This window comes from Lagenorhynchus albirostris, chromosome 17 (assembly GCF_949774975.1).
Source record: "Lagenorhynchus albirostris chromosome 17, mLagAlb1.1, whole genome shotgun sequence".
Lineage (NCBI taxonomy): Eukaryota > Metazoa > Chordata > Mammalia > Artiodactyla > Delphinidae > Lagenorhynchus > Lagenorhynchus albirostris.
This window is the reverse complement of record NC_083111.1, coordinates 532,359-557,189: the sequence shown is the minus strand read 5'-3', so window position 1 is coordinate 557,189 and position 24,831 is coordinate 532,359. Positions and strand designations below refer to the sequence as shown.

Below are 24,831 nucleotides of genomic sequence, written 5' to 3'. Positions count from 1 at the left end.
TGCCAACAAACCACCTTCTACAAACGGGAAGGTGCCGGGGAAGGTGCCGTCTTTCCTGCCCCGATACTCCTGAGGGTAAGTGCGGAGGCTCGGCCTCCAAGGGCAGAGCTCTCCCGTGACTCACCCTCTTCCTCTCCTGCTCCGCTGCCTACAGACACCCAACAGGCATCTGTCGGCTCTGCCCTGACAGGATGAGCCCCTCCTGGCTCTCGGAGCCCCCCCAGACCACGTCGCAATTCCACAAGTGACCGGAAATGCACCCAATTGAATAAGTTTAGATCCACCATAACGGAAGCCTCATTATGTTAATTCAACTCAGATTCCCGTAAAATCAAACTTTATTTGCAGCCGTAAGTTCCATGTTGGTATTGAATAACAGGGTTTAAAAAAATATCACTACTGTGTTACCTCAGGGGGAAAGCATCTTAGTCACCAGATAGGAGCGCCCCAGAAGGTTCGGGTACTGAGCATACTCGTCACTTAACTTCCTATGTTCTAGCCATGACTGCAGGCGGAGGGTTCACTTTGGTGAAAGCCTGTCTTTATTTCCCGTATCACTCGTCTATGATCTACAGAACTGTGTAAAGGAAGCAGCTCCAGAACCTGATGGCAGCAATGCTGTTTGTTTTGGGTTTTTTTAGTATTTATTTTGACCGTGCCAGGTCTTAGTTGCGACACGCGGGATCTTCATTTGCCGTGTGTGGGAATCTTCAGTTGCGGCATGCATGTGGGATCCAATTCCCCAACCAGGGGTCGAACCCGGGCCCCCTGCATTGGGAACCTGGAAGTCTTAGCCACTGGACCACCTGGGAAGTCTGCAGCAGTGCTCTCTCACTTAGCTTGTAATTGTGCAAGAAGGCACTCTTGTTGTGACCTTACTCAGAATGCAGTTTGGGGGGAAGATCAGCTCTCGCCGTGGCCCCGGGACATTTCCCAGTTGGTTCAGGGAACTTGGCCTCACAACGCCCTGCACACTGTGGGCCCCGGTGTAGTGTGTGCTGTCCACAGCTCGTCAGTGGCCTGAGAACCAGCCACCTTGAGCAACTCGGGCTGGGAACCGCTCAGCGCGTGGCCTCAGACTCCTCTCCCCAACGGTCTCCCTTCTCGGCCCAATTCTGGAAGCGTGAGCAGCGTCTACACACACACCGGACAGAGTTCTACTCAGAAGATTCGGCGGTTTTCATTTCAGACTCGTCTCTCGCACCCTCCGGTGATGCCCCAGCCTGACTGCTGCTGAGGCACCGTGACCCCCAGGACAGAATGGGGACCGCCGGAGCTGCTCAGATGACCTCTGAATCCCACGCCCACATTAGCATTTTAAGGCTGTTCAAACACTCAGATCTATCACTTTCCATGAATGCTTTGCTAATGAATGTTGATTCTAAAAAAGGCCAAACTCATGGAGACTTGAATGTTCCAGGGATTACTTGTTACCATAGTTACCTCCACCTGAGATTTCAGCCTATGGTGGTTTTATGAGAATGACTGCTAGAATTGAAATAACTTTTGAATAAGATGAAATGTATTATATCTTAGTGAGTTTATGACTTACACAAAATACTTACTGTCATGAATTTCCATGAAAGCAGTGTTTATTATAGCTTTTTTCTTAATGAAAAATAATGCCTGATAACCAAGTATTACTTATTCTATCATTTATTGAGGAAAAAGTTTTACATATTAGGGTGAAGCAGTAGAAAGCAGTGACACGGAACCCCATCATTTCCAGCCTCATGTAGCCAAGAGAACCCCATCATTTCCAGCCTCAAGCCTTGAGGACTCAGTGGGGACAGCGCTGGCGTGCACCTCCCCACAGGAGGGATGTGAACACCCGAGCATCTCCAATGGCCACGACAAAGTCCAGCACAAAACCATGACCCAGACCGCTGTCTGCAGAGAAGACGGCGCCCTGCTGTGTGCCTACACAGCTCAAACTGGTGCTAAACAAACGGCACTTGAAGACAACAGTCGCACCATATCATGCTCATGAGGTGGCACAGTGCTCTTCGCTTAAAATGCTAAAAAGATGAGCATACACGCTTCCCTAGAAAACGGAACCCCGGTTAGAAAATTTTTATGCAGCCAAGTAATGACTTTGAGGCCCTTTCTCCCGCCGGCGGCGGGGCGGTGACCGGCGCTGCTCGCGGGGCTTCAGAGCAGGCGCACCGTCTTCCCAGTTACCGTCAAGAAGTCATCATCCGCCAAGGCACGCAGCGCTTCTTCAAACATATCCTTGGTGATTGCCTTTGGGGAAGAGAAGAGAAAAAGAATTGGACACGTGGAGCTGCCCTCCCCACTTAGAGACACAATGGTTTCCAAGTTAAAGAACCACCGGAGTCTCCTTCCTTCCTGGTGGCTGTACACACGTCTTAACGCTCCGTCTTGGGAGTGGCAAACGTTTCCTGCCAAGGGCCAGGAAGGGAGGGCGTTAGGGCAGCAGGCAAGGCTGGACCCGACCAGCAGAGCTCTTGCCATGAACTCAGCTTTCCTTGTAACAGCAAGAGACTGCAAATGCTCTAAGTGCCCACCAAATGGTTAAGTAACTCACGGGGGAGGCATGAGGTAAATAAAGTGCGTAAGTCGTGAAGTGGATTCTGCGTCACAGATGAAGCTAAGAGTACTAACTGACACGGCTCAAAACCATGCATCCATATCCACACAGAAAACTGAAAGCCCGACAAAATTCTCATCGCAATCATTCCCTGATGGTGGGTGGTGATATCACTTCTCTTCTTTATCTGTAACTACTTAAACAATTTATTACTTAAACTACAAACGAAGGAAAAAAATTAGAAAAAAACTTTAAAGCAGCATCAAGGGAAAAGAAAACTCTATTAAACAAAATATACACATAAACACTTACTATATCAGACTGTCCCCGAATATCTTCAAAAAGTTGCTGGTATTTCAGGGCTGGCGTTCTGCCCTTGGATAAAATAAGCTTTTTCAAAGCTTCAGCTAACTCTTCTTTCCGTTTACGAGAGGTGGCACTCATTCCTGATTTAAAAGAAATTAGTGAAGACGTTTTTGCTCTAAGGAAGCAAAAGTGTTTCAAACTTCCATTAATATTTCTTTAGTCATAAATCAACTATACTCTTGAAAAAAAAAAAACTGTTTAGTCATGTCAGCAAATAAGGTTAGGGGACAGTCGGAGCAAGTTCTGAATTCTGTTCCCAGTTTCTGAAGAGCTTATTTATAGCTGCTCCTTTCCACTGAGACAGTCCAGGCAATGAGCACAGAAGCGAGCCGCGCTCGCTGGGGAAGAACCGCTCCTCCAGGGGCGTGGTGCCCGGAGGGCGGGCAGGACAGGACCAGGTCACGTGCGCCAACATCTACCTCCTCGGCACCCCCGTCACGTGCTCAGAGGGCCCGCGCAGCCCCACCTGTGGTGAGGATGGAGATGTCCACGATGCCCGTCCGCGGGTCGGTCGCCGACTGCTTCAGGGCCTCCCGGTGCAGGCGCTTGGCCTCCTCGACGTCGATCGCCTCCACCTTGCTGGAAAACCGCACCTTGGCGTGGGCTTCGGCCAAGCGGGTCAGCGACTCCAGCTGTCGGGGGTACGCAGACACCATCCCTCGGCTGCTGCCCACCTTCCTCATGTCCACGTAAGCCTGGCGAGACAGGGGACACGCCAACTCCTCACACGATGACCTGAGGGTCGCGCCTGGACTCTGGCCAGTCGGGCTCCCGTTAAATAACCCCCTGGGCAGGTAGGTCCTGAGAGGAGCGAGAGCGGGTGCAGCCTTGGGCCTCGAGCCTCGTCTGGGGGAGGCGCGGGTGCAGCTTCAGGACGGGCAGCAAGGGTGTGCGAAGCCCGGCACCCAGAGGACACGGCGTTGGGAAGGGCAGCTGAGGACTCTGGTCTGTTTGTTTACACCCCTGCGAGGAGCAGGCCAAGGATTAGCGGGGCAACACGCAGGAGGTAAATTGTCTAAACCCATATATGGATGACGTAACTCCTTCAAGATGACAGAGACGGAAAACCGCGTTATCACTTGTAACTTTCACTTGAGCATCTTCAGGGCTTTGTCAGGATGTAAAGCCCATCAAAGCACCAGGAACCTTCTTAGTGTCACAATGTCTACTGGGTATATGTCATCATGCACTGCTGCCCACTTAAAAGGTACTAAGAAGTGTACTTAAAATACTTAATTTTTTAGAAACGAGCAAATGCAGCCCAGAGACCAGAATTACAAGGTCACTAAGTAGCATCACCTATATTTCAACTCAGGTATCCTGGTCTTAAATACACTGTGCTTACAAGTATTTAAATATAAAAAGAGTGTGCACAATGTGTAGAAATGAATCCTTTTCCCCTTTCTACATTTGGAAAAGTCGATTTTGCAACACAGGAGGGAAGACAGTCATAGAAGTTTCAGAGGCTGTTTTAGAGGCTGAGCAGCCCCCCGCTGCGCTCTGGGCCGCAGGTACCTCGATGAGGGCCTGGCTGGCGTCCTGGCTCAGCCGCGGCAGGACGGCACTGCGCGCGTAGGCGATGTAGTCCCTGAGCACCGCCATGTCCATGACCTCCTCCTGTGCCTGCTCCTCGCTCCGGAAGTACAGGGACACCAGGTGGTGAGCCAGACGCCGGTCATACGCTTCGTCCTGAGGGTCCAGCATGAGGAAGATCAAGTCAAACCTGAGAAAACATCGTGAACAGTTTTCCCAACTGGGACACCCACGTACCTGTGCGTGGACCCCGGGGTCCGCAAGGGAGGCAGGCGTGTCCTGCCCAGGCGGCCTGAGGAGCCCGGGCCTCCGGTTCCCCTACCCCGGCCCCGCAGGCCCCTTCTGCCCGGGAATACCGGGCACTGAAAGCTGAGCCAGAAGCAAGATGCTCCCAAGGGAAACGCTGCTGTAATTCTGAAGACCGGAAGATACGAATGAAAATACATTCAACTCTTTTGGGGAGAAGGAACTATCTGTTAGAACAGTCAAGTAATCAAAGTCTAAACATATCTATCTTTGAGGAAAAAGTATGGACTACGTGACTCCCCTTCCACAAGTTTAATTTTCAGACCCTTATCTACTGTGTAAAACCGCTCTCTGCACTTTGTTGATTCTCTACAGCAGCTTTAAGACCGAGAGCAGCGAGAGGTGGGTTTCTGAAAGGATGAAGGTGAAAGGCCCTAATTGCTCCAAAAAACAAGTACGCATCAAGGTGAGCAGAAAAACACACCGTCCTTGCCTGGAAAACCCGTGACCAAGCAGATGTGCAGGCTTTGTGTTGGCCTGAAGAGTTTACGACATCAGCTGGGCTCTGCCTTGTATTTCCTTCTCAAGCTCACCCTGAACGTTCCACAGACGAGCAAAGTGAGACCATCTATTCTATGAAAACGTGTTTTCGTACCTTGACAACAGTGTGTGGGGCAGCTGGATGTTCTCAATGGTGGTTTTTTTCGGATTCCACTGAGACTCGATAGGGTTTGCGGCTGCCAGGATGGAGGTGCGGGCGTTAAGCTGACAAATAATCCCAGCCTGGTGGAGGGACAGTGTGGTTAGAAACCTCGCCCTGAGGCCAGCAGGAACTGTGAGCCACCTCCGCCCGTGTGCCCTCTGCCAGGGATCCGCCGTCACCACGAGCCACGTCACCCGGCACAGGTGACTTCTGCACAGGCGTCCCCCTGGGGACAGCCCTGAGTGCTGAGTCAAGCCAAGGACCGAGCTGTAGATGAACGTTTGCTGCGACTGCGTCTTTTTCAGTAACCAAACCCCTTGCATTAGGACAAACTCAAGTTCTACGAGTACCACACATGAGAGAGTTAGGACAGCACAAAGGAGGAAAGAGGATCCTGTGGAAAATACTGAGACGGAGCTGGGACCTAACAGGAGAAGTGTTGGCCGGTTTCCCAAGCTGCAGGTTCCACAGATGCTGAGGTTCAAGCCCCCCGACACCCCAACTGTGTCCACGCCGGGACAGAACGGGCAACTGACCTTGGCGATGGAGAGCGTCTGCTGCTCCATGACCTCGTGCAAGACAGAGCGTGTGCTCTCGTTCATCTTGTCGAACTCATCGATGCAGCAGATGCCGTTGTCACTCAGCACCAGGGCGCCGGTCTGCAGCACGAGCTGCCGTGTCTCAGGGTCCTTCATGACGTAGGCGGTGAGGCCCACGGCGCTTGAGCCCTTCCCGGACGTGTACTGGCCCCGGGGGACCAGGTTGTACACGTACTGCAGCAGCTGGGACTTGCTGGTCCCTGGGTCCCCGCAAAGCAGGATGTTGATCTCGGCGCGGAACTTGCCCCTTCCTGTGTGACTGAAATCCTTTCTTGTCCCGCCAAAGAGCTGAAGCAGGATTCCCTGGACGGGCGGACAGACAGACAGATCTCAGTGCTCAGATGGACAAAGGGCGACAATGAAGAGATCAGAGGACGGGAGCGGCTGCGAGTCAGCTCTGGGGCACGGATGCCATAGGGGCCCGGACCCCACCCACCCCATGGCGGCTTCTGTGCCTGGAAACGACACGAGGATGCCGACCATTCTCAGCACCAACAGCCAAGGCAGGCGGCGGGCCCTGCTCGGCCCAACGGGCCGAGGCTCATCCTTTCCGGGGTGTCCACAGTGTCTGACCCGAGAGCTCTCAAGCCCAGCCACAAGTGAGAAGCCCATCAGTCTGTTACCTTCTTTATATCTTCATGCTCATAAATGCTCGGAGCCAAGGCGGAAGCGAGTCTCTCATAAATGTCTGGTTTTCTGGAAAGCTCCTTAAGCAATTCCACACGCTTCTCTGAAAAAAGTTTCTGCTCTGCTTCTTCGTCGAGGCCGTGCAGACGCTTCGAGTCGGTTTTCCGATAGTGAATGACGTCGATGTGGGTTTTGTAGACAGACTTCACGTTGCTCACTCTGGGATTGACGCGAATGGGGACCGCTCGGTAGATGCCTGAGGGCACAAAGGACACACTCTCACCTGCCCGACCTCGGCCTGGAGCACGGGGGAGGCAGGGCTCCGGGGGGCTCCGAGCAGAGCCAGTGAGGTTGACCCGGGACCACTGCCTCCACACGCCACCTGCTCACCTCTGTGTTCGATGCATCGCAGTTTGAAACAGAAGTTTCATTTCTCTTAAACCGAATGTAAGGAATTACCAATAACTACCTGAAAGAAAGTACCTAAATCCCGTACCAAAAACCTAGAAAGAAAGGAAACCTGAAGAGCTCAAATACTGAAGGTCGCTCACAAGTTATTTCAGACAATAACAGGGAGACAGCCTACCGTCTGGGCAGGGGCCATGTCGGAGGTCAAAGGCAGGCGCTGGGAACAGCAGCCCCAGGCCAGGCATCCCCGACCAGGTCACAGGGCTGACTCTGGAGCCCCTCACCTGTGACGTGCACTCTGTCCCCAGGCTGGACCTTGTCCACGAGGTCATTGTGAGCGGCGAGGACGACCGTGTGCGGCGTCTGCCCCGCGGGCATGTCTTCAGGGGACTCCTGGAGCTTGATCTGAGAGGGTGGGGGGCAGATGCCTCAGGATAGGCCCAGAGCTCTGCCCACCCAGCCACTCCGACAGCAGCGCCTCTGCTGCCCCTGCGACCTCGCTCTGTTTCCACCTCTGGAAACCCAGGGCGTGCATTCTGAGGCGGTTGTTCGTTTAGAGGCTGCCCCGTGTGGGGGCGGGGATGCCAGGGCTGTTTTTCCCCGTATTAAGGCTGTGGCGGGCACGTCTGCATCCCCGTCGGCTTGCGTTTCTAGTTCCTTCTGGACGCTGCCCCCAGTGCGCTTCTGGGTGGAGAAGCACCCCCCGTTCAGGTCACCGTGCCTCCCAAACTCTTGCCTGTCCTCCTGGTGACATCGACTCACCCACAGCACTCCGTCCCGGGTGCTGGGGACTCTGCCCCAGAGCGGAGGGACACACACAGTCCTGGCAGTGCCAGGCGTGGTGGCAGAAGACAGGAGGGAGCAAGGGGCGGGGGTGGAGGCTGCGCTTCCCACCGTCAAGGGCAGGGAAGGCCGTTCTCAAACCAGGTGACCACCGGGCAGAGGGGAGGCTGTCAGGGAGGGGCCACGTGCTCTCAGCGACAGGACAGCAAGTGCAAGGGCCCCGAGGCGGCCTGGAGGAGCCGGAGGACGGCAGCGAGTCTGCCGGCAGAGCCTCGGAGCACCCAGGCCCAGGAACTGGTGCCCACGTGCGGAGAAAGCTTCTCACCTCGATGACCCTTCCATCAGCAAGGAAGTGGACGGTTTTCACACGCGTTAGTGTTCTCCTAGTGACTCCCAATAAGGGAAACTATCTCTTGTCCTATACTTTGAACTCATTCTCTCCACTTAAAGTTAAGATTGCTTAAACACTAAAACAAATCAAAAAATTCTTCACTCCTTATGCATACTTTATACCATTACAATCGCAGTAAATAAATGGTTTTCTGCCTTTCTCTGGCATTTTAATCTGCATCTTAAAATTTTTCATGAATAAAGAGCTACAAGGTCGAACTCCCTAGGCAATAGTTTGTGAGAAAAACTTTGGCAAAACTTCTCAGCCCATTCTTTACCCGTGGTAGAACTGCCAAGTGTCAGAATTTAATCAAACGGCGTTTACTGTTCTTAATGTATACACTCTTACATTCTACAATCTTAAGTATTTCCCGTAGAAACATCTCGTGTTAAATTTGACTTAATAAATCACGAATGACACTGAACTTAAGATATTCAGTTGGAGAATGCACTCCTCCCCTATGACAAGCGTGGAACACAGCGCACGGGTGCCCATGGGCGGTACAGCAGTGCTGCTGGCCCAAGGCTGGGGCCTCAGGCACACCGAGTGCCCAGCTTCGCCCTCTAACACACCTGCTCTCTGAGGAGGAATGAAGCTGCTCAACCCACCAGGAAGCATGGTTTCAGGGCTGCATGAGTAGACAAGTTACGCCTGGCTTTTGAGGACCTGGCTGGGGCAGAATGAGGATGGGGCACGTGGTGGGGGGCAGGGGCCACGCACCATTTGCTTGTCGGAGAAGACGGAGCGGTTGTGGATGAGCGCCATGCTGTGGCTGGTGTGGCAGCGCTCGCACACGCAGGGCTCGGCGATGCGACCGCGGTCTATCTCCACCCGGGCCGTTTGGGCGCACACCTGGCACTGGAAGAAGGCCTCCTGCATCTCTGGAATCAGCTGGGACGTCCTGATCACCATGCCGCTGATGGCGATGAGCTGGTCGATGTCTGCAAGGCGGGGAGAGGGCAGCTCGTCCCGGCTGGGCGTGGGCCTCCCCAAGCTGGAGGCCAGCTGGGGCGGGTCTGGCTCTGCTGTCCAGCCTGGGAGAACCTCACTGGAGGAATGGAGGTGCTGGGATGGCGGGGGTCACAGGGAGACGCTACGGCCAGAGCATGAACATCTCGCTGGGTACCCTCAGCTCTGGCCTGGGATGTCCCTCCTGTGACCAGTGTGCTCCCTCTCAACCCCTTAAGTCTACTGACCCTTGCCGAGCTAGGCCGACCCGAGGCTGCCTGGGGACGACCGGACCTGTGAAGTGGCTGTCACAGCCCACGCACTCGTGATAATCTTCTCCATAGTCACGCCCACTATACGTGGAGGGTTCAGAGACTTACCTGTCCCAGTAGTAACCGGGGCCCCTGACATAGCATTTCCCCCAATAAATAACATAATAGGATGTTTCAAGTCTGCTTTCCAAATCTTTCACCACAAAGTCCTCCCACTGGGGCCCAGCATGCTCCGTCTCTCCCTGGGCTGAGACACTCCTGCTCTGTTCTTCTGCCTCTTCTCTTCCTTTCCAGACTAGATTTCCTCCTTATGCTTCAGGGCACGGATCACATTTTATACTTGTCTTCTACTTTGATTCTGAGGGACTGCCTTCTTAGTAAAATAACTGTAAAACTATCATAACTGGATCAGTTCATCTTAAGATAGAAAAGTATCAAGAGTTACAGCATCTTTTATATAATTTCAGTTTAGTTAAAAAGGTATGGTGGGTTCAGAAGCATATGGGGTAACTGAGCCTGCAACTGGCTCCTGTCAACCCACAGTCCGCCACCGTCACCAACTTCTTTAAAGTTCCTTGATGAAGTGACTTTCACGGAATGTGCTCTCTTGCTATTACAAACGTTATCTTCTATATGTCAACTATATCTCATTAAATTGGAAAAAAATATTACCTTCTGGATTCAGGTTCCTCATATTCTTAGTCTTCAATGCGTTGAACGGTCTTACTTGAATCTGATGTTCTAAGATTGAGTCAGGATAGCGGTCAAAGAAGATCTCATTGACAGCCATGTCGAAAGTTGGGATAACTTCCTTTAAAAACAAGTATAACGGTGCCAAGCTGTGTTTGTATTTTTATCTTAGGGTTAAATCTAATAAAGCAATTCATGTTAGCAAGGCATAAAACCAAAAAGAATATGGCATAATCCAAAAGCATTACCCTATAAAATCACACATGCTATTTGTAAACCCTTGGGCACACTGAAATCTCTCACCTCTTCATCTTCTCACTAGAGTTAAATGAGATGAGACATGGACTTCCCTGGTGGCGCAGTGCTTAAGAATGCCCCTGCCAATGCAGGGGACACGGGTTCGAGCCCTGGTCCAGGAAGATCCCATGTGCCGCGGAGCAACTAAGCCCGTGCACCACAACTACTGAGCCTGCGCTCTAGAGCCCACGAGCCACAACTACTGAAGCCCGCGCTCCTAGAGCCCGTGCTCCACAGCAAGAGGAGCCACCGCAGTGAGAAGCCTGCGTACCGCAACCAAGAGTAGCTCCCGCTCTCCTCAACTAGAGAAAGCCCGCACGTAGCAATGAAGACCCAATGCAGCCAAAAATAAATAAATTAATTAAAAAAAATGAGATAAGACATATAATCGTGCCTTCAGGATGTGCTGGCATGACTGTAGGCTTTTAATTGGCAACAGAAGCTCATACTTTCAGGTCTTACTTTTCTTCCATAACAGAATGATATCAAAATGGGTTAAATCATAATTATTCCAACTTGTTAACACCTGTTCCCCATTTTGCAGATAAGGAAACAGCCTCTGGGAAGCTGAGGAACTGGACCAAGGTTACACAGCTATTAAGCAGCAAAATCAAGATTTAAAACCAAGTCTGCCTGCCTCCAAAGCCTAAAGCTAGAATCAACGTAGCTGATGCTTTGTTGATAAAGCCTGAGCTTAAGCCCAGAGAAGACTGCAGTATGGTTAACACAACCTGTTAGAGAAGGCAGGTGTGTGTGTTTTTGTTTAATATGTTTTAAGTCATCAAACCCAACAAGCTGTCAATTGTGAGTCACCACTGTTTTATGTACTAAAAAACGCTGCCAACCAAACGATGACATGCCGTCAACAGTAACACACACCCCGATTTCTAATGTTAACGTGTGGAAAAGTGTTCATCTTAAAGAAGACAGAACATGGTTTTAAGAGGTTTGGGGGGACTTCCCTGGCGGTCCAGTGGTCAGGGCTCCTCGCTTCCACTGCAGAGGGCATGGGTTCGATCCTTGGTTGGGGAACTAAGATCCCACATGCCATGCGGCAACCCCTGCCCCCCCAAAGGTGCTTTGGAGGCATATTCTCTGTTACTAAGGAAACCCTACTGTCCAGAAACCCTGCAGATCTTCTAGATGTTTACTGCAGACCCCCAAGTTCAACGGCAAATTGTTACCTGTGGGTAGCAGATGAGCTGTCTGTATAGATTTGTGTCGAATGATCTTATATGTTCACAGTTTACGTTTAAAAACGGCTCTCCAATAACGTTAATCTACAGGGCAGAACAAACAAATTATATCCTGCTAACCATTTCAACCCCTAGTTTGAATATTCAGGTTAGTGTATTTCATTACCTCCCCAAGTCGCTGCATGTACAGAGGCTCAGTCACGTCTATGCCAATGCTTTCTTCTTCTCTAGCCAGAGGATCGATGAAACGCTGAAGAAATCTCTTAGCGTGGGGAGAGAAACAGTAAGCTTAATGCAGTTAGGAACCAGCAACTACTCAAAATAAAAGTTATGAATGCTGGGGGCCACTCATCTTTTCAAGTTAGCTAAGACCTGGAAACAGCCCAAGTGCCCATTTATAGACAATTAGCTTAAGAACGTGTGATATATACAGATTTGTATATGTATACACATAATGGAATATTACTCAGCCATAAAAGAGAATGAAATTTGCCATCTGCAGTAACATGGGTGCACCTAGACAATATTATACTTAGTGACATAGGTCAGATGAAGGCAAATACTATATATCATTTTCACCTGGAATCTAAAAAGTAACACAAATGAATCCATATACAATACAGACTCACAGACACAGGAAACAAACTTATGGTTACCAAAGAGCAGGGGGAGGGGGGAGGGAGGGAGGGAAGGAGGGATCAATTAGAAGTATGGGATTAACAGACACAAACTACCAGCTGTAAAGTAGAAAAGCAACAGGAATTTACAGCCCAAAGAATTACATTCAAAATCTTATAATAACCTATAATGGGACATAATCAGAAAGAGAAGTATAACCGAATCACTTTGCTGTACGTCACTTTGCTGTACACACGAAACTACCGCATTACTCTAAGTCAACTACAAAAAAAGGAAACTAGGAACTAGGAACGGTGTCAGAATTTGGAGACAAACGTAGGTGTTTTTCTTTTTCCTAAAAACTGAAAAAGACACCACCAATTCTGAGCCACGTGAAGATCTGCTCCTAAATACCGGGGTCACGTGGATGGAGGTGACAAGTACTTTCCCCCTCATCTCCGGAGCCCCGAGGAATGGAACCTCACCTGAAAGTTTTCTTTGCACGTTGCCACATTTACATCTGTTCCCCAAATCACGAGTTTTTGGCCCAAAGACTGCTCGCTCGCCACTATATCCTCTGCGGCCGGCTGCACAGGAAAGGCGACGGGAGCAGGTTTGCGGGGAACGACCCACCTCGCGCGGCCCACCGCGCCCCGAGCGGCCCCGCACTCACCCCGTCCGAGTGCAGGTCCACCTGCAGCCCTTTCCGCGCCGAGCCCAGGTCGGGCCTCTGCCGCACAGGCGTGCCGCGCACGCCGCTTCTCGGGGTGCCCTCCACCCGTGAGCTGGGGGTGCCGTAGGTCAGCGGCGAGCTCACGTCCAGGTCCAAGGGGGCGGCTGGGGACCGCGTCCACGGGGGTGAGCACGGCGAGAACCCCTGCGGGACGTCCGCTCCCCCCGCCCGGCCCCCCCCGCCCCCCCGGCCCTGCGGGCCCCCCATGCCCGAGCGGGCAGCGCACCTGCGGGCGGCGCGCGGGGTGGGCTGCGGGGCTCTGCGCCGGGCGACGCGGGCAGCGGCCGAGGCTCTCCCGACGACAGCGGGTCCTGACCTGTGGGGGAACGGGCACGGCGGCGTCGGCGCGGGCGGCACTGGGGCCGAACGGGGCTGACACGGCACCGCCCGCCCTGCCTCCCCGAGGACCCCGCGGGGCACGGCCGTACGCGGACACTCACGTGGCTGAGCGGGGGCGGCCCGCCGGGAGCCGCGGCGGCTCGGAGTGGACGCCGGGGACGACATGGCGGGCTGCGCGACAGAGACGCGGGCTCGCGGGGGCGCTCCCTGAAGACCCCCGCCCGTCTCCCCTCGCTCCGGCCCCCCGCCCCTCGGCCCTCCCCCCAGCACCGCCGACCCCGGCAGACCCCCGCCTCCCGAGCCGGCCGGACCCAGCCCCACCTAACGGTCGCGCTCCCGCTCCGCTTCAGCAGGGGCCAGGTTTCCCGCCGGCGGCACCGTTGTTTCCGCCCCCAGCGGCGGCCCACCAATCGCAGCAGCGCCCTCGCGCAGCCCCGCTTCTGGGAGGCACCACTGTGCAGCGGCAGGGGGGACCTGACGGCCGCCCCGCGCCTCGCGGGACACCGACGCACAACTCGCTCGGGGCTCCCCCGCTCCGGTGGTCTTGTCCAAAGCCGGAATGCGATTTCGCGGGAAATCTGCGGAGGCCGCCGGACAGCGTTCGGGGGCCGGCCTCTACAGGGCGTGCCTAAGGAGGAGCCGGTCCTGTGTTCCTTGGGAATCCAAACGACACCCCCCCCCGCCCCCGGCCCTCCTTATCAAGTGCTAGCTGTGGCTCCCGACCCGAGCCGTAGCCTGTTTCTTTCTGCCTCGGGCACTCAGTCAACTCCAATTCGCCACCTGTCCTCCGCATCTATTTCCGGAGGTCGAGCGGTTGGATTCCTGATTCTCCCCGAGTTTTGACGTATTGTGCTAAGTGTACTGTGGGCCACACATTCATAAGCCTGCCTCTATCTTAATGCACGTCTAAGCCGTTGATCCTGCAGGGAGGGCTCCCTCCGCGATGGTCTTCGACAAGGCTCCAGCGCTCGCGCCCGCGCTTGCCCCCGGGGCACTTCTGCGCCCGGGCCGAATGTGCTCACTCGCCGAGGACCCCGCTCCCTTCAGCCCGCTAAGGCCCCGCCCCTCGCAGGACCCCGCCCCCTGCCTCAGGGGCACTTCCGGGCCCGGACAGCTGTGCTCACGCACCGGAAGTTCCGCCCCCGCCCCGTTCCACTAGGCACTTAAGGCCCGGGTGTCGTGTGCGCACGCGTGGGTGTTGCTGGGCGTCATGGCGGACGCCGGGTCTGCTGTGAGGGGTACTCTGCTTCAGTTACAGGAGTCCTTGTCCGCGGCCGACCGCTGCGGAGCGGCGATGGCCAGTTGTCAGCTGCTGCGGGGCCTGGGGCAGGAGTGCGTGCTGAGCTCCGGCCCTGCGCTGCTGGGTGGGTACGGCTCCGGGCTTCCGACAGCCCGTAGCCCGGCAGCCCTTGCGGGTCCGGCGTGGGCGCCTCGGGCGGTGCTTGAACGGGCTGGTCGGAATTCGTGATGTGTGTAAAAGTGGTTTGTCAGCTTCTTCTTTTCTTAACGGCGGAAAAAAGGTATTTTAAAACCAAAGGTGGTGAAAATGACCCGAATTTGGTATCATTGCTATCCGCGGTGGGGAGGGACAACGAGAGGAGAGTATTTTCTTCCACCTCAGTGTCGCCTAAACCCACCAGCACCTTTTCCAAACCCCTGTGTTTGCTGAGAAGCAAGCCATGCTTTTAATTCTTTAGCAATACCTAGATGAGAACTTTCACTTTTGCAACAAAAGTGCCTCATTTCAGCATTTTTAAATGTGTCATCGCGTGAAAACATCTGTGATATTCCCTTTTTTTAAAAAAAGAGAAAGTGAATCTTATTTTTTTATTTCGTTTATTTTTGGCTGCGTTGGGTCTTCGTTGCTGCGCGCGGGCTTTCTGTAGTTGCAGCGAGCGGGGGCTGCTCTTCGTTGCTGTGCACGGGCTTCTCACTGCGGTGGCTTCTCTTGTTGTGGAGCGCGGGCTCTAGAGCGCAGGCTCAGTAGTTGTGGCGCACGGGCCGGCCCAGGGCTCGAACCCGCGTCGGCAGGCGGATGCTTGACCACTGCGCCACCAGGGAAGTCCCAGTGTTATTCCCTTTTAAAGCCGCAAGTAAGCAGACTCTTCATGTTGTGTCCGCTTAATTAGAAGGTAGATGAGATTTTCTTCCTAAGAAAGTCATTGTTGAATAAGGTGGAGAAATACAGTAAGCAGAGTCTTGAAGAAGATGCTGTGCAGTGCTTATATGTTGTCAGGGGTGTATTAATGGGGAAATTAATGACCGAACAGCAGCATCATCGTGTAAATGCTTTCTAGTCTGAGTTCTAGGAGTTCACTTTTGTTCCTTTAGTAACGTTTCGTAAAGCAGTCCCAGGTTCACTCTTCATATTCAGGGTGTGTCCTTTCACTTGAGAGATTCTAGGGGAGTGTACTAGTTTTCTGTTGGTGCTAAAACGTGCCACTGGCTTGGTGTTTACAACAGCGCAGATTTGTCAGTCTTGTAGTTGTGTGGTTGGAAGCCCAGCACGGGTCTCATCAAGCTGAAACCAAGGCAGCAGGTAGGGCCACTTTCCTTTTTCTGAAGGCTCTGAGGGAGAATTCTTTACCTTTTTCATTCAGGTTGTTAGCAGACTTCAGTTCCTTGCAGTTGCAGCACTGAGGTCCCTTTTTCCTTGCTGGCGTTCCTTGCTTCTAGAAGACCCCTGCATTTCTTGGATTACGCTGCCCCCCTCCCCGTTCCTCCATCTTCAAAGCCAGCAGCAGAGGGTCAAGTGACATGCTTGGAATCTGTCCTGCTTTCCTGTACTCCCTCTCCTTACTCCCTCTCCCACTTGTGAGGGCCCTTGTGATTGCATTGGGCCCACCTGATGGCCCAGGGTGCTCACCAGTTTAGGGTCAGCTGATTAGCAACCTGATTTTCATTCGCCATGTAAAGGTAGCATATTCACAGGTGTGACACTAGGAATTAGGGTTCTGCCATCTTTGGGGCCATTATTCTGCCTACCTCATTGCTGTGGAACATCTAGAATTTCCCATTTTCCTTGTCAAAATACGGCAGCCTTAGGCTAGTGTTTTATCACTTAAGGGGCTGAATTGAGAAACAAGCAACACCTTTAGGGTGGGTTTATGGAGTACCTTGGCAGCTCTCTTATTTGTTTTGTTTGTTTGTTTTTTCCAGCATTACACACGTCCTTAGTTTTTTCCAAAGATTTTGGTTTGCTTGTATTTGTTCGGAAATCACTTAGCGTTGATGAAGTAAGTTGAAGATTTTCACTTTACTCTTCTAGTATATTCCTTCATGTTGAGGTGACTTTTTTCTTAGCCGTGTTTCTGTAATGTTTATTTTTTTATTATAGTTTCGTGATTGTAGAGAAGAAGCCCTAAAGTTTTTATGTGTTTTCTTAGAGAAAATTGGCCAGAAGGTCACACATTATTCTCTCGATGTTAAGGTAAGGGGGAAAAAACATACCTCGTTATATACCAATGTCCCTCTTAACTTAATGATGTTAAGTTAAACTTAATTTTATTTCTGCCTTTCTTGTTGGGGAGTTTATTTTTGCTTGATTGTGTTAGAAATTAAGTGGCTATTTTTTAAAAAATTTAATGAGCTAAGTAAGGCCCTTGTGGAAAGTATTAAATTGTAATATATCGCTCCTCCCAGGCGTAGTTTTAGCTGTTAAGTCTTAGTTTTAAGAACTAAGGTCTTATTGATGATTTTGTTATGTCTCCTTTTAAAACCTAGAATACTTGTACCAGTGTTTATACAAAAGATAAAGCTGCTAAGTGTAAAATTCCAGCCCTAGAACTTCTTATTAAGGTAATTAAAACATTTCTAAGTGCATGTGTTTTCTATTAAATATATATCTTGAGCTGAAAATTGGAGTTTTGGGTTATGTTTTGGGTGAGAGATGTTGTAGAATCACATTGATGTGTGGAGAAGATGCATGTTTCCCAGCCATCACCCAATAACAACCTTGGTATTTTGCCCTCACACCCTTCTGGGTAGCAAAGGGAGAAGTTCGGTTGTGAGGGGTATGAAGGGAAGGTAGCGCGGAGTGTAAGGAATTGACTGCCCCTCCATTACTCTTACCCTTACTGTGAAAACCTAACCGCTGCTAAGAATTGCGAAAGTTCATCTCATTGTGTCTTTGAATGTTTTCCTAAAACCTTACACTGGGATGGGTCTGTGTGTTCTGTGTAAGTGGTCATTGGGCTCACTCTCATCTAGGTATCTGTTTAGATGTGTCTCTCTTTTAGAATTTCTTTGGGTCTTGTTGGTCCTTGTCTTAATATGTCTCTGAGAACATGTGTCTAGTCATAGTATACCTTTCTTGGGAAGGTGAAATTAAGTCTACCTCCCCTTCCCCTTTGTAGCCCCTGTGTTTTCACCACCCACCTCAACCCGTCCTCCCAAATAACGTGGCTGGATAAGAGCCCTGAGAGGCGGAGAGTGAGTGCCCTAGAGACACGTGGGTGTGGAGGTCCGCTGTGTGTGAGCAGGTGCGGTAGATGGAAGCCTTTTTGCTGCTGCCTCTGTACACTCGGCTACCTTGTGTTCTTTCAGTTACTTCAGACTTTGAGAAGTTCGAGCCTCATGGATGAATTTAGAGTTGGAGAGTTATTTAGCAAGTTCTATGGAGAACTTGCATTGAAAACAAAAATACCAGATACAGGTGAGCTGTGTTTAAATGTTATTTAAAAAAATATTTTAACAAATTAAACAGTTATTAGCATAAAACGTAGGTTTTCTCTGCCATGGTATTTATGTGCTTTACAGATGAATTCTTTTTACTGAAAACAAACCAAAATGGAGACAAGAAACAATGTGTGAAGTCTTATAAAAATTGTAATCTTTACAAAAGATTTCTTTTAATGGAAAACTCACAATGCGTGTCAAATGTAATTTAGTTTATAATAATAAATTTGCATAAAACATATCACGGAAGATTCAGTACATAAAACTAGATATTTTGTGTGGCTTATCGTGAAATTATTTTGAACTGAACATCCTTTCATTTTCTTATTTGTGCATTTTTGTTTAATTTATTTAAGTGATTTTAGGCCTAAATTTGTCTAAAATTTATCTTTCAGTTTTAGAAAAGATATATGAACTCCTAGGAGTATTAGGCGAAGTTCATCCTAGTGAGATGGTAAATAATTCAGATAAACTCTTCCGGGCTTTTCTGGGTGAACTTAAGACCCAGGTATGATAAACTTTATGATCTTCTTTTCTGCTTACATATATCTGGTGAATTTTTCTCTTTTAAAGATATCGTGTTAAAACTCTCCTTTCAGATGACATCAACAGTGAGAGAGCCCAAACTTCCGGTTCTGGCAGGGTGTCTGAAGGGACTGGCTTCGCTTCTGTGTAACTTCACTAAATCCATGGAAGAAGGTATCGCTTGATGGTGCTTGAGTTTCTTTATTCAGAAGCTACTGGTCTAAAATGAATTACTGTGTATGTTTTTGAACGTTTATACCAGGTGTGGATTCGCATGCGGCTGGGAGAGACAGTAGAGAGATTCCATGTGTCCTTCACCCGGCGTCTCCTGATGACGTCTGTCATAGCTGTAGCACGATAGCACAGCCTGATAAAATCTGTGGGCCTTGCTCAGATTCCACATGCTTCGTGTGCACACATTTGTGTGTTGGGTTTAGTTTTGTGCAGTTTTAGCAGGTGTGGACTCGTGTATGCACCATGGCAGCCAGGATACTGAGCAGCCCGTCGCCAGGAGGATCCTTCATGCTCCCCTTTTATGGCCACAGCCACCTCCCCCTGCTCCCCCCTCCCCTCCCCCTGCTCCCTCCTCCCCTCCCCCTCCTTCCTCCCCTCTCAGTGAACACTTGGGTTGCTTCTACTTTTTGACTTGTGAATAATGCTGCCGGAAAATGGGTGTGCAAATACCTAAAGTCCCTGCTTTCATTTTGGGGGTATATCCCCAGAAGTGGGCTTGCTGGACCATGTGGTAGTTCTATATTTAATTTTTCGAGTAATCGCCTTAGTGTTTTCCACAGGGGCTGCACTAATTTACGTTCCCACCAGCAATGCACAGTTTCTCTGCATCCTCACCAGTACTTGTTGTTTTCTGTTGTTTGATCATAGCCATCGTAGTGGGTGTGCGGTGGTATCTCACTGCATCTCCCTGATGGCTGATGGTGTTGAGTTTTTTCACAAGTGCCCGTTGCACTCCCTCTCTCTTCTTGGGAGAGATGTCTGTTCAAGTTCTTTGCCCATTTAAAGAGTCAGATTATTTGACTTTTTGTTACTGAGTTGTAGGGGTTATTTGTATATTCTGCATATCAGTTCCTTATCAGATACATGATTTGCAAATATTTTCTCCTGTTCCATGGATTGCCTTTTCACTCTGTCGATTGTGCCATTTGATGTGCAAAAGTTGTTTATTTTGATGAAGTCCAGTTTATCTGTTTTTTCTTCGGTTGCCTGTGATTTTGGTGGCATCTCCAGGAGATCGTTGCCAGGTCACTGAATTGTTGCGTGCCTGTGTAGAAAATAGTTTGTGTGGGTCAATCCTTGGTTCTCTTTTCTGTTGGTCTGTGTGTCTGTTCCCCTGCCAACAGCACACTGTCTTTTTGATATAACTATATAGTGAGCATTAAATGTCGGGTGCCGTTAAGTCCTCGCATTTTATTCTTCCTTTTAAAAATCATTTTGGTGTTATAAAGTCTGTGCTTTTCCACGTCAGTCTTAAAATGAGTTGGTCTGTGTCTGAAAAGCCTTGCTTGGATTTTGATGGTCGTTGTGCTAAACCGGTAGATCACTTAGGGGAGAGTTGATATCTTTACCACGTTGAATCTTCCAGTCCAAGAGCACAGTGCACCTCTTCGCTTGTTTAGCGCAGATTTCCTTCATTAGCATTGATTTGATTTCCTTCATTAGCATTTTGTAATTCTTATGCGGGACATCCTTACCCATTGATTTTAAACTGTGTTTAATACAATACCCATAAATTCTTCACAAGAAAAAAATCTGTTTGCCCTTCCTTACCGTGTTTTGTTCAGATAATTGCCAGATTTTTCTACCTCCAGCATGTGTTTGCTTTTATTAAATTGAAACTTAAGAAATTGCCAGTATCCAGTGATTTTGGCCTGTGAAAACAGCAGTTCCAGATGTTTCCACCTAGTGTTCCTGTTCACCCCGTCTCTGTTGCCTCTGACCCGGTACACTGGCGCAGCTCCACCTGCTTTCCCTTCCTCGGTCTCCTCTCTCTTTGATCCATGTCTGTGGCCAGCTTCCCACCCTGTCAGGTTCCTGCTCAAAGATCTGTTTTCTGAAGGCTTTATGCTCCCCCTGTGTGGGTAACTTCTTGGGCTTCTGTAGTCCTCTCTGTGACAGCACTTTCTGTGACGTATTTTTATTTATTTATTTATTTTATTTAATTTAATTTTATTTTATTTATTTATTTTTCTCGGTACGTGGGCCTCTCACCGTTGTGGCCTCTCCTGCTGTGGAGCACAGGCTCCGGACGTGCAGGCCCAGCGGCCATGGCTCACGGGCCCAGCCGCTCCGCGGCATGTGGGATCCTCCTGGACCAGGGCACAAACCCGTGTCCCCTGCATCGGCAGGCGGCCTCTCAACCACTGAGCCACCAGGGAAGCCCCTGTGGCGTATTTTTAATCTACCAGGTTGTATGTTTATTTTGTCACTTGACCATGGTGGCAGGTAATGTTGCTTATTTCTTTTTGTCCTTGCTTCCTATATTAATTGACGTTTGGCGAACAAGAAAAATAATAGCACTTACTGCTTATTTACTGTGTGCTAAAGATTATTCTATTCATACTGCAAGGAAAATTCCTGAAATAACTCACTAAGGTAGGTGATAATATCTTTCTTTCATAGATCAGAAAACTAGAACTAAGAAACTTCTCCAAAGTCACTCAAGTAGCAAGGTGGGCAGAATAATGGCTTCCAAAGACGTCCTCATTCTAATCGCAGCACCTGTGACTTAGGTTATATCACAAAGGGGAGTCAGGTGGCACACGGGATTAAGGTTGGTCATCACCTGACTGTGACATGAGGTTATCCAGGTGGACCCAGTATGATCACAAAGGTACTTAAACAGGGGTGAGGGAGGCTGCATGGTCCCTGTGTCGGGAGAAGCTGGCTTTGAGGATGGATAAGGGGCCTGGAGCCAAGGAGAGCGAGCGGCCTCTAGAGTCAGGTGAAGGTAGCCCTGAAAGCCTCTAGGAAAGAACACATCCTGATGACACCTTGACTTTATGTTATATTTTATTTTTTCCTTTTTTTTTTTTTTTTTTTTCCGGCCGTGCCTCATGGCTTGCAGCATCTAAGTTCCCTGACCAGGGATTGAACTCGGGCCCTGGCAGTGAAAGTGCTGAGTCCTAACCGCTGAACCGTCAGGGAATTCCCTATTTTATTTTTTTAAATGAAGTATAGTTGCAATACAATATTATGTTAGTTTCAGGCATACAGCATAGTGATCTGACGATGAAATACCTTTGGAAATGATCACCTCGACGAGTCTAGTAACCATATGTCACCAAACGAAGCTATTATGATATTATTGACTGTATTCCCCATGTTGTGTGTCACATCCTCGAGACTGACTTACTTCACAATGGGAAGTTTGTGGCTCTTAATCTCCTTCACCTGTTTCACTCATCCTCCCACCTCTGTTCCCTCTGGCAACATGCAGTTTGCTCTCTGTATCTGTCTGTTTCTGTTTTGTTTGTTCATTTGTTTTTTAGATTTCCACATATAAGTGAGACAAATACGTGGTGTTTGTCTTTCTGTGTGACTTACTTCACTTAGCATAATACTCTCTAGGCCCATCCATGTAGTTGCAGATGGCAAGACTTCTTTGTTTCTTATGGCTGAATAGTATTCCTACAAATATGTATATATACATAAATATTCACTTTTTTTTAATCCATTCATTTATCCATGGGCACTTAGATTGCTTCCATATTTTGCTGTTGTAAATAATGCTGTTTTGAACACTGGAGTGCATATATTTTTTCTAATTAGTATTTTCGTTTTCTTTGGGTAAATACACAGAAGTGAAATTGCTGGATCCTGTGGTGGTTATTTATTTTTTGAATTTTTGCATTTTATTTTTTTATACAGCAGGTTCTTATTAGTTATCTATTTAATACATATTGGTGTATATGTGTCAATCCCAATCTCCCAATTCATCCCACCACCACCACCACCCCGCTGCCACTGTACCCCCTTGGTGTCCGTACGTTTGTTCTCTGTCTTTATCTCTTTCTGCCCTGCAAACCAGTTCATCTGTACCATTTTTCTAGGTTCACATATATGCATTAATATACTATATTTGTTTTTCTCTTTCTGACTTACTTCACTCTGTATGACAGTCTCTAGATCCATCCACGTCTCTACAAATGACCCAAGTTTGTTCCTTTTTATGGCTGAGTAATATTTCATATATATGTACCACATCTTTTTTCTTTTTTCTTTTTTTTTTTTTGCGGTACGCGGGCCTCTCACTGCTGTGGCCTCTCCCGTTGCGGAGCACAGGCTCCGGACACACAGGCTCAGCGTCCGTGGCTCACAGGCCCAGCCACTCCACGGCATGTGAGATCTTCCCGGACCGGGGCACAAACCCGTGTCCCCTGCATTGGCAGGCGGGCTCTCAACCACTGTGCCACCAGGGAAGCCCCCACATCTTCTTTATCCATTTGTCTGTCAGTGAGCATTTAGGTTGCTTCCATGACCTGGCTATTGTAAGTAGTGCTGCAATGAACATTGGGGTGCATGTGTCTTTTTGAATTATGGCTTTCTCTGGGTATATGCCCAGTAGTGGGATTGCTGGTTTACATGGTAATTCTGTTTTCAGTTTTTAAGACACCTCCATACTGTTCTCCATAGTGGCTGTATCAATTTACATTCCCACCAACACTGCAAGAGGGTTCCCTTTTCTCCACACCCTCATCAGCATTTGTTGTTTGTAGATTTTTTGATGGTGCCCATTCTAATTGTTGTGAGGTGATACCTCATTGTAGTTTTGATTTACATTTCTCTAATAATTAGTGATATTGAGCAGCTTTTCATGTGCCTCTTGGCCATCTGTGTGTCTTCTTTGGAGAAATGTTTATTTAGGTCTTCTGCCCATTTTTGGATTGGGTTTTTCATTTTTTTTAAGTATTGAGCTGCATGAGCTGTTTATATATTTTGGAGATTAATGCTCGTCGTCTGTTGATTCGTTTGCAAATATTTTCTTCCATTCTGAGGGTTGTCTTTTCATCTTGTTTGTAGTTTCCTTTGTTTTGCAAAAGCTTTTAAGTTTCATTACGCCCCATTTGTTTATTTTTGTTTTTATTTCCATTACTCTAGGAGGTGGATCAAAAAAGATTTTGCTGTGATTTATGTCAAAGAGTGTTCTTCCGATGTTTTTCTCTAAGAGTTTTCTAGTGTCCGGTTTTACATTTAGGTCTCTAATCCATTTTGAGTTTATTTGTGTATATGGTGTTAGGGAGTGTTCTAATTTCATTCTTTTACATGTAGCTGTCCAGTTTTCCCAGCACCACTTATTGAAGAGGCTGTCTTTTCTCCATTGTATATCCTTGCCTCCTTTGTTATATATTAGTTGACCATAGGTGTGTGTGTTTATCTCTGGACTTTCTATCCTGTTGCATTGACCTATATTTCTGTTTTTGTGCCAGTACCATATTGTCTTGATTACTGTAGCTTTGTAATATAGTCTGAAGTCCAGGAGCCTGATTCCTCCAGCTCAGTTTTTTTCCCTCAAGACTACTTTGGCTCTTTGGGGTCTTTTATGTCTCCATACACATTTTAAGATTTTTTGTTCTAGTTTTGTAAAAAATGCCACTGGTAATTTGATAGGGGTTGCATTGAATCTGTAGATTGCTTTGGGTGTAGTAGTCATTTTCACAATATTGATTCTTCTAATCCAAGAATGTGATATATGTCTCCATCTGTTTGTGTCATCTTTGTTCTTTCATCAGTGTCTTATAGTTTTCTGACACCAGGTCTTTTACCTCCTTTTGCAGGTTCATTCCTAGGTATTTTATTCTTTTTGTTGCAGTGGTGAATGGTGTTGTTTCCTTGATTTCTCTATCTGATCTTTTGTTGTTAGTATATAGGAATGCAAGAGATTTCTGTGTATTAATTTTATATCCTGCAACTTTGCCACATTCATTGATTAGCTCTAGTAGTTTTCTGGTGGCATCTTTAGGATTCTCTATGTATAGTATGATGTCATTTGCAAACAGTGACAGTTTTACTTCTTTTCCAATTTGTATTCCTTTTATTTATTTTTTCTTCTCTGATTGCTGTGGCTAGGACTTCCAAACTATGTTGAATAATAGTGGTGAGAATGGACATTCTTGTCTTGTTCCTGATCTTAGAGGAAATGCTTTCAGTTTTTCACCATTGAGAAAGCTGTTTGCTGTGGGTTTGTTGTATATGGCCTTTATTATGTTGAGGTAGGTTCCCTCTGTGCCCACTTTCTGGAGAGTTTTTATCATAAATGAGTGTTGAATTTTGTTACAAGCTTTGTCTGCATCTATTGAGATGATCATGTGGTT

The 24,831-nt window shown here is 48.7% G+C and overlaps 2 protein-coding genes across 2 annotated transcripts in view; one reads left to right on the top strand and one right to left on the bottom strand.

Annotated features, from left to right (window-relative positions):
- Positions 1-1,640: 1,640 nt before the first annotated feature.
- On the bottom strand, positions 1,641-13,899 carry MCM4 (minichromosome maintenance complex component 4). Its single transcript, XM_060128292.1, has 17 exons — positions 13,622-13,899; positions 13,402-13,471; positions 13,188-13,277; positions 12,902-13,065; positions 12,714-12,815; positions 11,777-11,872; positions 11,599-11,694; positions 10,100-10,238; positions 8,928-9,148; positions 7,318-7,438; positions 6,622-6,881; positions 5,936-6,301; positions 5,352-5,479; positions 4,433-4,640; positions 3,384-3,612; positions 2,864-2,997; positions 1,641-2,244 (listed from the first exon to the last, which is right to left on the bottom strand). The coding sequence occupies exons 2-17, from the start codon at positions 13,463-13,465 to the stop codon at positions 2,152-2,154; spliced, it is 2,511 nt and encodes an 836-aa protein (XP_059984275.1). The 5' UTR covers positions 13,466-13,471; positions 13,622-13,899; the 3' UTR covers positions 1,641-2,151.
- A 611-nt stretch (positions 13,900-14,510) lies between these two features.
- PRKDC (protein kinase, DNA-activated, catalytic subunit) overlaps positions 14,511-24,831 on the top strand; it is a 150,244-nt gene continuing 139,923 nt past the window's right edge. Inside the window, exons 1-7 of the mRNA XM_060128298.1 lie at positions 14,511-14,664; positions 16,460-16,536; positions 16,638-16,730; positions 17,024-17,098; positions 17,846-17,954; positions 18,373-18,485; positions 18,577-18,676. Coding sequence (XP_059984281.1) covers positions 14,511-14,664; positions 16,460-16,536; positions 16,638-16,730; positions 17,024-17,098; positions 17,846-17,954; positions 18,373-18,485; positions 18,577-18,676 — 721 coding nt within the window. The remainder of the gene's footprint in view (positions 14,665-16,459; positions 16,537-16,637; positions 16,731-17,023; positions 17,099-17,845; positions 17,955-18,372; positions 18,486-18,576; positions 18,677-24,831) is intronic.